The sequence below is a fragment of the Marmota monax genome, unplaced genomic scaffold, assembly GCF_021218885.2.
Source record: "Marmota monax isolate L192 unplaced genomic scaffold, Marmota_monax_Labrador192_F-V1.1 WCK01_AAM20220418_F8-fsc00122, whole genome shotgun sequence".
NCBI classification, from domain to species: Eukaryota; Metazoa; Chordata; class Mammalia; order Rodentia; family Sciuridae; genus Marmota; species Marmota monax.
The window spans coordinates 2900456-2912558 of NW_026695223.1; the positions used below are offsets into that span (position 1 = coordinate 2900456).

Here is a 12103-nt window from a genome sequence, read left to right on the forward strand (position 1 = left end):
TGCTTTTTCTGCATCTATTGGGATGATCATATGATTCTTATCTTTGAGTCTATTGATATGATGAATTACATTTATTGATTTCAAGTAGGATGAATCCCACTTGATCATGGTGCACGATCTTTTTGATATGTTTTTGTATTCGATTTACCAGAATGTTATTGAGAATGTTTGCATCTCTGTTCATTAGAGATATTGGTCTGAAGTCTTCTTCTTTCTTTGATGTGTCTTTGCCTGGTTTAGGAATCAGAGTGATATTGGCCTGAGAGATTGAGTTTGTAAGTACTCCCTCTTTTTCTATTTCCTGAAATAAATTGGAGAGTGTTGGTATTAGTTCTTCTTTAAAGGTCTGGTAGAACTCAGCTGTGTATCCGTCTGGTCCAAGGCTTTTCCTGGTTGGTAGACTTTTGATGGTGCCTGGTATCTCATCACTTGAAATTGATCTGTTTAAATTGTGTATATCATCCTGATTCAATTTGGGCAAATTATATGACTCTAGAAATTTCTTGATGCCTTCAATATTTTCTATTTTATTCTGTCTTCTGCTACTTTGGGTGTTGATTTGTTCTTCTTTTTCTAGGGCTTTGAGATGTAGTATGAGGTCATTTATTGACTTTTTCTTCTTTTAAGGAATGAACTCCATGCAATGAACTTTCCTCTTAGAACTGCTTTCATAGTATCCCAGAGATTTCAATATGTTGTATCTGTCTTCTTATTCACCCCTAAGAACTTTTTAAATCCTCCTTGATGTCTTCTGTAACCCAATGTTCATTCAGTAGCATATTATTTAGTTTCCAGGTGTTGGAGTGGATTTTATTTCTCATTTTATCATTGATTTCTAATTTCATTCCATTATGATCTGATAGAATGCAGGGTAGTATCTCTACTTTTAAAGAAGGATCCATGTGCTGCTGAGATAAAAGTGTATTCTCGTTGAAGGTTGGAATATTCTATATATGTTGGTTAAGTCTAAGTTATTGATTGTATTTTTGAGTTCTGTAGTTTCTTTATTCAGCTTTTTTTTGGAAGATCTGTCTAGTGATGAAAGAGGTGTGTTAAAGTCACCCAAAATTATTGTGTTGTGGTCTATTTGACTCTTGAAATTGAGAAGGGTTTGTTTGATGAACATAGATGCTCTATTGTTTGGGGCATATATATTTATAATTGTTAAGTTTTGTTGGTGTATGATTCCCTTGAGCAGTATGTAGTGACCTTCTTTATCCTTTTTGATTGAGTTTAGTTTGAAGTCTACTTTATTTGGTATGAGGATGGAAACCCTTACATTCTTCCGCAGTCCATGTGAATGGTATGATTTTTTCCAACCCTTCACCTCCAGTCTGAATGTCTTTTTCTATGAGTCTCTTGTAGGCAGTATATTGTTTTTTGTTTTTTTGTTTTTTTAATCCAATCTTTTGATTGGTGACTTTGTACCGTTAACATTCCAGGGTTATTATTAACACATGATTTTTATTCCCAGCCACTTTTATTTATTTTTGGTATTTAACTGACTTGGTTTCTCCTCTGACTAGATTTTCCTTTAGTGTAATCCCTCCCTCTGCTGATTTTCATTACTGTTTTTCATTTCCTCTTCTTGGAATATTTTGCTGAGGGTGTTCTGTAGTGCAGGCTTTCTAGTTGTAAATTCTTTTAACTTTTGTTTATCATGGTAGGTTTTTATTTCATCATCAAATCTAAAGCTTAATTTTGCTGGATATAAGATTCTTGATTGGCATCCATTTTCTTTCAGAGCTTGATATATGTTTTCCACTATATCCTGGCTTTGAGGGTCTGGGTTGCAAAATCTGCTGAGATACAAATTCTTCTTCCCATATATGTGATCTGATTCCTCTTTCTAGCAGCCTTTAAAATTCTATCCTTATTCTGTATGGTAGGCATTTTCATTATAATGTGCCTTGGTGTAGATCTGTTGTAATTTTGTACATTCGGTGTCCTCTAAGCCTCTTGTATTTGTTTTTCCAATTTGTTCTTCATGCTTGGGAAATTTTCTGATATTATCTCATTGAAGAGATTATGCATTCCTTTGGTTTGAAGCTCTGTGCCTTCCTCTATCCCAATAAAAAATAGATTTGGTTTTTTAATGTTGTCCCATAATTCTTGGATATTCTGTCCAGGGTTTCTAACTTTCTTCACTGATCAACTTTATTTTCCAGATTGTATACTGTGTCATCATTATCTGATGTTCTTTCTTCCAAGTGATCTAGTCTGTAGGTTATGCTTTCAATTGAGTTTTTTATTTGATTTATTGTATCCTTCATTTCAAGGATTTCTGGTTTGTTTGGGTTTTTTGTTGTTGTTTTCAGGGTCTCTCTTTCTTTCTCTCTCTCTCTCTCTCTCTCTCTCAGTAATCTTTTGCTACCAGTATTTGCTCCCTTATCTCATTGTTGGAGTGATCCATTTTTGCTTGTATTTGCTCATTTAGGTCATTGTTTAATTCACAGATCATTTAATTATGAACCTTCTGAACTCCTTCTCTGACATTTCATCAACTTTGCACTCTCCATGGGTTGTTATTATAGTGTCCTGGTTTGTTTGGGGCACTTTCCTCCCTTGTTTTTTCATGGTGTCTATGTGTCTTCCTTTCTTACAATGTGGATCTGAGATATTACAGTTTCTCCCCTATATTCTTGTAGTACCTGTACAGATTGTCTGTACCTCACCGTGATGTTGGGCTTCCAGACCCTGATGGTGTCCCTCAGTGGATGCTACTGCATCTTGGATATGGGACCTGCGTAAGTTGGAGTGGGTGTATCTGGGCCGCTGGGCTTGACCCCCAGTGGTAGTTTGCTGGTCGGAAAGGCGATCCTGTGCCAGAGGCTAGGCTCTGGCAAGTGTCTGCCCCACCAGGAAAGGGGTGGACCAGGCCTGCTGTGCACCTGGGCCCTGCAGAGGCTGGTTTCGGTGGATCTGGGCTGCTAGGCTCTACCTCCCAAGGTAGTGTGGTGATCGGAAGGGACAGTCCTGCTCCAAAGGCTAGGCTCTGAAGGTGTCTGCCCCACTGGGGGAAGGGTGAACTGGGCCTATGGAGAACCTGGATCTTGAGTGGGCTGGAGTTGGTGGTCTGGGCTGGATCTCAGCTCCCGCCTTAGTCCATTGGTCAGAAGGGGCGGTTCTGCACCAGAGGCTAGGCTCCAGCGAGTGTCTGCCCCGCAGGGAAATGGGTGGACCTAGGCCACTGGTGCGCCTGGGCCCCACAGAGGCAGGTGTTGATATCCTTTTGTTTTTAATACCATATGATATATTACTGGGGTAGGGGGGGGGCTGTTGACCGGGGATTGAATTTAAGGGCTCTGGACCACTGAGCCACATCCCTGGTCCTATTATGTATTTTATTTAGAGACGGGGTCTCACTGAGTTGCTTAGTGCCTCAATTTTGCTGAGGCTGACTTTGAACTCTCAATCCTCCTGCCTCAGCTTCCCAAGCCACTGGGATTACAGGTGTGTGCCACTGTGCCTAGCCTGTACTTGTTAAATAAAAAAATCCACTTCATTGCATTTTTCTTAAATATAAGTATTTACATACTTTTCCTGCTTTTAAAAGTATTTGCATAATGTATAAGAAATTTCTTCTGATCAGTGTATATACACATTCCACATTAATTTTGTAGCCTTTCTGGAGATTATATTTTAGGTGACATCTTTGTGGAGGTGGTAGTTGAAGGTAAGTAGATGTGATCAGTCTGCAGATTAAAGACTTATGTACAGAATCAGAGGGAAAAACAGTAGTAGATGGGATCTAGCGGGGCATTCAGGGAGAAAAGAGGATTGGCAGATATTACGGAATCCAAAATCATTTCAAATCACTTGATTTTTAGTAAGTAGGCATTTGTGGTGTCAAACAATGCTAGACATTTTAAAGGTGATAACAGCTGAGATTTTGCTATTTGGAAATTATTCAGGTATTTGGAATTTGGTAACCCCTGAGTGAAGAAAAAATATTTTTTTCTTCCTAACCACAAATAAGATAATGAGAACTGCTTATATGTTGTTTGACCTTAATATCTGTACCCTACCCAGACATTGGTACAGTTACACAAGTTAGAAACATAAATGCTATCTCGTCTTTACCTCACATACCCAATGCATCATCCAAACCAGTTTTACTTTCTAACTTTCCCTCACACCCATTCTCTTCTCATCTCCATTTCTTTCTGCCACCCCTCACCTGCATCACTGCAAAACCTCCTAGTTTACCTTTATGCAGAAATGTTCCTTTTCTAATCTTTTCTCCACCTCACAGCAATATTGACTTTAAAATGTAAGATATGGCCATTCTACTTTCTTACTTAAAAAGCTTTCAATAGACTTCTCCAAAGACCAACATTATCATGTGACCTGCTTAATCTGGCCCTATCCTGCCTCACCACTAGCTCCTCCTCTTGCCAGTTATCCCTTGATCTCTGTACTTGAGTCATACTTGCTTTCTTTTAGTTCTTTGAATTTGCTATATTCTTCTTGTCTACAGTCTTTTGTTCATGTTCTTTTGTCTTCCTAGAAGACTTTTCAACTTTCATATCTTGATGTAATATGATCTTTTTAGGAAAAGCTTTCTCTGGATACTCCTTCCTGTTGTTTTCTTCAGACTTCCAAATGTAATTCAATGAGAACAGTTTCTCCATCAGATACTCTTATAATTTCTCATATATTTTCTTTATGACAATTTTAAATAGTTTTATATGAGTGTGATTATTCCAGCAATGTATGTTTGCTTCACAGATATACTTGTGATCTTTACAGCTACTCTGTAAATTCAGTTACCACCCTCATTTTAGAAATAAGTAGTATATTGTGCCCAAGAGCACTTAGTTAATAGGTGTGTATGTTGGGGGGGATGAGATTCTAACCTGTGAGACTGTAGGCAGGGACTGTATTTGCTTTTCCTAATTCTTCTATTCCAACACCTAGTACAGTGCCTGGAATATTTAGTATATTAAACTAAGGAGAAAATATAACAACACTTACCTATGTTTAATGTTTCCATATCGTATGCATATAATTCATTACATAATGTCAATTTAAATTTGCAAACACTGTTGGGAACAGGAAAGACAATAGAACGAATAAGACATAACTTCCCTATGTTCATATATGAATACACAACCATTGTAACTCCACATTATGTACAACCACAAGAATGGGAAGTTACACTCTATATATGTATGACATGTCAAAATACATTCTACGGTCATGTATAACTAAAAATGAACAATTTTTTTAAAAAGGAAAAAAAAACCTGAGTCTAGTTTGGTTGGTGTATCATTTATGTTTAACTAGTAGATGAGCAACTTTTCATTTTTCTCAAAGATTTATGTGACATGCTTGCTTTATCATCAGGTGTGTACAAGCTGTGAAGACAATGCTGAAGCTAATGGGTTTTGTGTAGAGTGTGTTGAATGGCTGTGCAAGACATGTATTAGAGCTCATCAGAGAGTGAAGTTCACAAAAGATCACACTGTCAGACAGAAAGAGGAAGTATCTCCAGGTAATAAATCAGTTCCCTTTGTTCATTCATTCCCTATCTCTCCCAATGTACTTCCTTATGTTGATTTATTTGAATACATTTGTAAGCATTAAATGTGCTCTTACTTTTTAATATAGAGGTCAATATTGTTATTGAAATTGGACTACTTATAAATGTTGGTAAGCATGAATTAGTTAATACAATCCTCCTTCCTCACATTCATACTCCCAAACTCCTGCTAGTATAATTATCTTAATTTGGTATGAATATGGAGCAAATGAAAATTTAAAAAGTTGGTTTTTCTTATTTTCTCATCTCTAAAGTGATAAGGAATGGACCTAAACATTTATAGCTCTCTTCCTTCTAATATTTTGGTAGTAAACCTGCTTTGTGATATTTTCATGATATACAGATAGCCAAAGAAGCTTTGATTTTTATGTAATTATGGTTTTTGAGGTTTTTTTGTGTTGTAAACTTTTAAAGTAACATTCACTGAAATAGATGTTTTATTTTAGTAAAATATTTGTAACTTAAAATTTATCTTTTAAAATATTTTTAAATATACAATCCAGCAGCATTAATTACATTTACAATGCTATGCAGCCATAACCATTATCTATTTCCTTTGGTATCTGGCTTATTTCATTTAGCATACTTTAAGGGTTCATACATTTCATAGTGTCTCAGAACTTAATTCCTTTTTATGGCTCATTATTATATTTTTATTTAAAATTTGTTTTGCTGCTTTTTATTCTGCAAGTGAACTAGTACAAATTTGCATGCCTACTCTGTATTCTGGGAACTTGGCTAGGAACGAAAATGAAAGAAGATATATATTTCCTGCACTCTAGAACTTTATAGTATAATAAGACTATAGCAAAATAAACAATTGTAGTTTGGCCTACCAAGTGCTATTGTTAGTACATGAAAGGACTAACAACCTCAGATTTGGGGATTTAGGTTGGAGGCTAGATAACTCCAATTGAAAGAGCTGCATCTATGGAAACAGAAGATTTTCTTCATGGCATCGAGGTTACATTTGATAGTGGGCCATAAAATTTCCTCAGCAGATTTTAGCAGTTTAGATGTGGTTATAGAGAAGGGTTGGATGCATGTAGAGTTTGGGTTTAGCTGGACAGTGTAAGAGATACATTGTGATGACATTTTGAAGGATTTTTAAATTTTAACTGGATAAAGAAAAGAAATAGTGTTGGTTGATAGGGTGATAGAATGTTAGTTGGTTAGGGACTAGCCACTGAGATGCAGGAAGAGCTGTAACTAAGAATTAGAAAGCTGCACATGGTGGTACACGCTTGTAATCTCAGCTACTCAGGAGACTATTGTTGTTATAGTCGTTGATACTAGGGATTGAACCCAGAGCACTTAACCACTGAGCCACATCCCCAGCCCTTTTTATGTTTTATTTTGAGACAGGGTCTCTCTGAGTTGCTCAAGATCTCACTGAGTTGCTGAGGCTGGCTTTGTACTGGTGATCTTTCTGCCTCATCCTCATGAGCCGCTGGGATTACAGGTGTGCCCCACCACACCTGACAGATTATATTTTATCTAATTAACCTGTTTTATATTTTTTAGTTCATCAACCACAATTCTCTTAGATGACCTTAGTTTTATATTAAATTCTAGGACTAACTTTGTTGAGATATATACTTGGCCCTCATTTTCCTTTGCTTACTTATAAATACAAGTGCTTAAAGTTTGAGTTATACTTTACCACTTTGATTTCTGCCATTTTTAAAATATCCTGCATGTATAGTTACCAAGCAATTGAAGATACATGAATTTTTGTGTTTGCTTGTTTTCAAAACTACTTTGGTAGGTCTATAAATGTCCGTGATGTATGTTAAATGCAAAAAGAAGTTGTTTAACATTGTGATTATTATGAATCTAAGAATTCTTTAAAAGAACAAAATAATTTTCTTAGTGTTTTGGTTTTATTAGTTTCTATTTTTAACTTATTGGATTATGATCATGAAAATGTGAATCTTATAATTCATTCTCTTTGCTAGTATACACAAAAGGATTTTTTAAGGATTTAGAAGTATATCAAAATAAATTTTTAGTGAATCAAAGATTTAAATACAAAATGAAAACCTTAAAAGGTATATCATGAAAGGAAAAACAAACATTTTTTATAACTATAGACTTTGTAGATAGTTTCTTAAAAACTGAAACCATTAAATATATCTGTTTAGAAAAACAACACCTTAAGAGAAGTTAAACTGGGAAAAATGTTTGAAGATCTTAGGCAGGCAATTTACTAAGTTCGTATGCAAGTCAACAAGAAAGCAAATTGGAAAGAAAATTTGTAGGAGTTATTAGCAGACAGTTCTTCCTTTTTTTGTAAATGCTGAGGTCAAACCTCAGGTCTCTTGCATTCTGGGTAAGTGCTGTCTCAGCTATATCCCCAGTCCAGCCAACAACTTTTTTAAAAATATTTTTTAGTTATCAATGAACCTTTATTTTATTTATTTATATGCAGTGCTGAGAATCAAACCCAATGCCTCACAAGTGCTCTACCACTGAGCCATAAGTCCAGCCCCCCAGCCAACAAAAATTTTTAAAAGAAATATAAATGGCTGATGACTGAAGTTATTCAACTTCAGTTGTTAAAGAAATTTATCCTAAAATGTTGCTATTTTTCTCTCTCCCTTTCTCATCTATTGGCACGATTTAAAAATATGGAGAATATCCCCTACCAATATTCTCTACTCCATAAAAATATAGAAAATACCCTCTCTATATAAATTGGTTCTATTTTGAGGGGGTCATTTAGTTATTTCTATCTAAAATTACCCTTTGACCTAACAATTTTAGCACTAGGAATTTATTTTATGGAAACACTCAAGTGATTTATTGCTTTGTATGTGTTTTTCAGCATTTTCATACGATATTGAGAAATGAGGACCTTGCACTAGCACATGGTTTGCCCATTTGATGGAATGTTATACAATTAATAAATACATCTACCTCATTCTTATTTACTTACACAGAAAGGTATCTAAGAGTTAAGGGAGAAAAAGAATATCTTACATAACAATGTGTGTCATGTCACTAAATTTTATATCCTCTCTCCCCTGCCCTATTTTGAGGGGGCAGTACTGGGGATTGAATTCAGGGCTGCTCTAACAATGAGCTACATCTCCAGTCCTTTTTACTTTTATTTTGAGACTGGATCTCACTATGCTGGGTTTGCAATCCTCCTGCCGTAGCTTTCCAGGGAGCTGGAATTACAGATGTGTACCACCATGCCCAGCGCATTTTTTTATTTTATAAAACAAAACACTGCATGTTTTAGTCAGCTTTTTAGCTGCTGTGACCAAAAGGCGCAACAAAAACAATTTTAGAGGAAGAAGAATTTATTTGGGGGCTTATGGTTGCAGAGGGCTCAGTCCATAGGCAGCCAACTCCATTCCTCAGGGCCTGAGGTAAGGTAGAATATCAAGGTGGATGTGTGCGACAGAAAACAGCTCCGAACATCACACTAGGAAGCAAAGAGACACTACACTTACCTAAACTAAATCCCCCAAAGACATGCCCCCAATGACCCATCTCTTCTAGCCATACCCTACTTGCCTATAGTTACTATTCAGTTAGTCCCTATTAGGGGATTAATGCACTGATAAAGTACATTAATCTCATTTTACCTACAAACTTTGTTGCATCATCTCACACATAAGCTTTTTTTGGGGGGTACCTAATATCTAAGCTATAACACTGTACTATATTACATAGGGTTCTATATACCCCAAAACAACCAGAGTAATACATTCTAGGTTATTAAGAATAGTTGTCTCTGAAAGTGGGATTATTTGCGAAATGTTTGGAGTTTTACCTTTGATTATTGGTGAGATAACTGGTATTACTGTTTGATCAACCAGAATAGTCATTTGTATTCTTGATTTTTCCACTTAAAATTATTACATAAGAATTTCTCAGTTTTATCCCCACATTAAAAAACTAATAAAAATTCACTAGAGTAACTGTAGTGTAATAGTAAAAACACTTAAGATTATTTGTGTCTAAATGGGTATCCTTTGTTAGGAATTTTGCAAAAATAGGGAGGTTTCTTATTCACTATTCCTTTTATATATTTTTATTAGATTTTTATGAATCACATTTTTTAAAATGTCCTTTCAAATTTGGCATAGAAAAAACATCTTTTTAATTACACAACTTTGCTCTTTCATTTACTACTGAATTAATGTGAACTTCTATTGTAGAAAATGAAAAGCTCATTTATATTTTTTTAGAAATACTGAAAATATTTAATATTATATACCTGTAATACCTAGTAGTAGTTACAGTATAGATAAAAATTATTTGTGGCTCTCATATCTATAGATTTGAGTTTAAGTGGACAATCTAGTAAGTATGAAGTACGAAAAAATTATGTTAATTTTTTTCCTCTTTGCTTTCCATGATTTCTGCAGAGGCAGTGGGTGTGACCAGCCAACGACCAGTGTTTTGTCCTTTTCATAAAAAGGAGCAATTGAAGCTTTATTGTGAGACGTGTGACAAACTGACATGTCGGGACTGTCAACTGCTAGAGCACAAGGAGCATAGGTACTAGCACTATTCATTATGGACAGATTTATAATAAAGTTCTATATGGACTTGAGAACTGCTATCACCTCAGCTAAATGGCAGTCTGCAAAGTGGTATGCTGGCCTGTACCATAGCTTATCCACTTTGGCATTATTGGCATTTTGAGCTAGATAATTCTTTGTTTTGGGGAATGTCATACATTGTGTGGGGTTTAGCAGCAAACATCCTTGACCTCTAACAATTAGTTGCCACTGCACCCCACATCCTTCCCTAGTCATGACAATTTAAAAATATCTCTAGATATTACCAAATATCCTATGTAACACAATCACCCTGAGTGAGAAACTCTAGTTCAGACTCTGTTTTAGAACATGTGAAATTAGTTATAGGTGTTATAAAATTAGGATATTTTCTATTTAAAAAATAAATCTAGATTTCTGGTTTCATTTAAGAAATAACTGTTGTAGCCCTAAGTTCATATACTTTCACGCCAGCATTTAGCTGGAATTAACTTTAATGCTCTTCAGAATAAGACATGCCATTTCTGGTTCATCGTAGATCTTACCAAAGCTTACTTTTACATCTAACCTCCATAGGCACTTGAGTTAGCAACCACTGATTTGGGCAGTAACATTCAGATTAGTTGACACATGTATAGTTGCCTATAATGGTCCAAATTTCCCATAATGGAAGTCTGGATAATTTGGAGCAAGCATACCAATGAAGATCAGGAGAAAAGCTGGGTAAAATCCAGAAATTATCTATAAGAAATTTCAGATATAATCAAGTAGTAAAGAATTATTGTATCAGGATTTGGTTGAAAATAGGGGCAGAGAATTGCAGAGACTTTTTTACCTCTTGAGATATTTGCCTAGAGGTTGAGGAATAATTTTAATATACTCTCAGGGCTGAGAAGTGAGGGATTTGAGTTCAGGTTCATAAGGAGTAAAAGCTTCCTCTTGCCTTGAGTTGGGACCCTTATAGTAATGATCAATTAGCTAGTGAGCAGTACCTCGCATTAAATTAATATGAATTCTTACTGTGATGTCCCAAAGCACCTGTCAGAATCAAATGTGAATCCTCCGTAGAAAAGGAAAATATTCTAGGCTTAAAACTTATTTGGGTAGTGAATTTTATAAAATGTTATTCTGTATATAGTTAGAAATAGCCAGGTATGTTTGATTAGACATTGTAAATGAAACCTAGTAGATATAACAAAGAATAAAAAGACCCACAGTTCTGCATCATATGTTCAACATGGTAAAAGACAAAATGGAAAGTTTGGGTGTAGTATTTCAGGCGTGTATAAAAGATGGTGGAATGAGATGGACATCATTACCCTAAATACATGTATGAAGACACGAGTGGTGTGAATATACTTTGTATATAGCCAGAGATATGAAAAATTATGCTCTATATGTGTAATACAGATTGTAATGCATTCTGCTGTCATATATAACAAATTAGAATAAAAATTAAAATTAAAAACTATAAAAAGAAAGCAAAATGGAAAGTATAGAACAGAAAATTACAGCAACTGAAATTAATTCAATAGAAGTTTGAACAGCAGATTTGACATAGCAGGAAATGAGAATTTTTGAACTAAAAATTAAGAAAATATCTAGATCGATGTTCATAGCAGCACAATTCACAATTGCTAGACTGTGGAACCAACCCAGATGCCCTTCAATAGATGAATGGATAAAAAAGATGTGGCATTTATACACCATGGAGTATTACGCAGCACTAAAAAATGACAAAATCATAGAATTTGCAGGGAAATGGATGGCACTAGAGCAGATCATGCTTAGTGAAGCTAGCCAATCCCTAAAAAACAAATACCAAATGTCTTCTTTGATATAATGAGAGCAACTAAGAACAGAGCAGGGAGGAAGAGCAGGAAGAAAAGATTAACATTAAACAGATACATGAGGTGGGATGGAAAGGGAGAGAAAAGGGAAATTGCATGGTAATGGAGGGAGTGAGTCCCTCATTGTTATACAAAATTACATATAAGAGGTTGTGAGGGGAATGGGAAAATAAACAAGGAGAGAAATGAAT

At 35.3% G+C, this 12103-nt stretch overlaps 1 protein-coding gene across 2 annotated transcripts in view; it reads left to right on the forward strand.

Annotated features, from left to right (window-relative positions):
- The window catches only part of Trim24 (tripartite motif containing 24), a 103618-nt gene that overhangs the window by 41376 nt on the left and 50139 nt on the right, over positions 1-12103 (forward strand). For both annotated transcript variants that reach the window (XM_046434111.2, XM_046434112.2), the window contains exons 3-4: positions 5350-5497; positions 9928-10060. In XM_046434111.2, coding sequence (XP_046290067.1) covers positions 5350-5497; positions 9928-10060 — 281 coding nt within the window. The remainder of the gene's footprint in view (positions 1-5349; positions 5498-9927; positions 10061-12103) is intronic.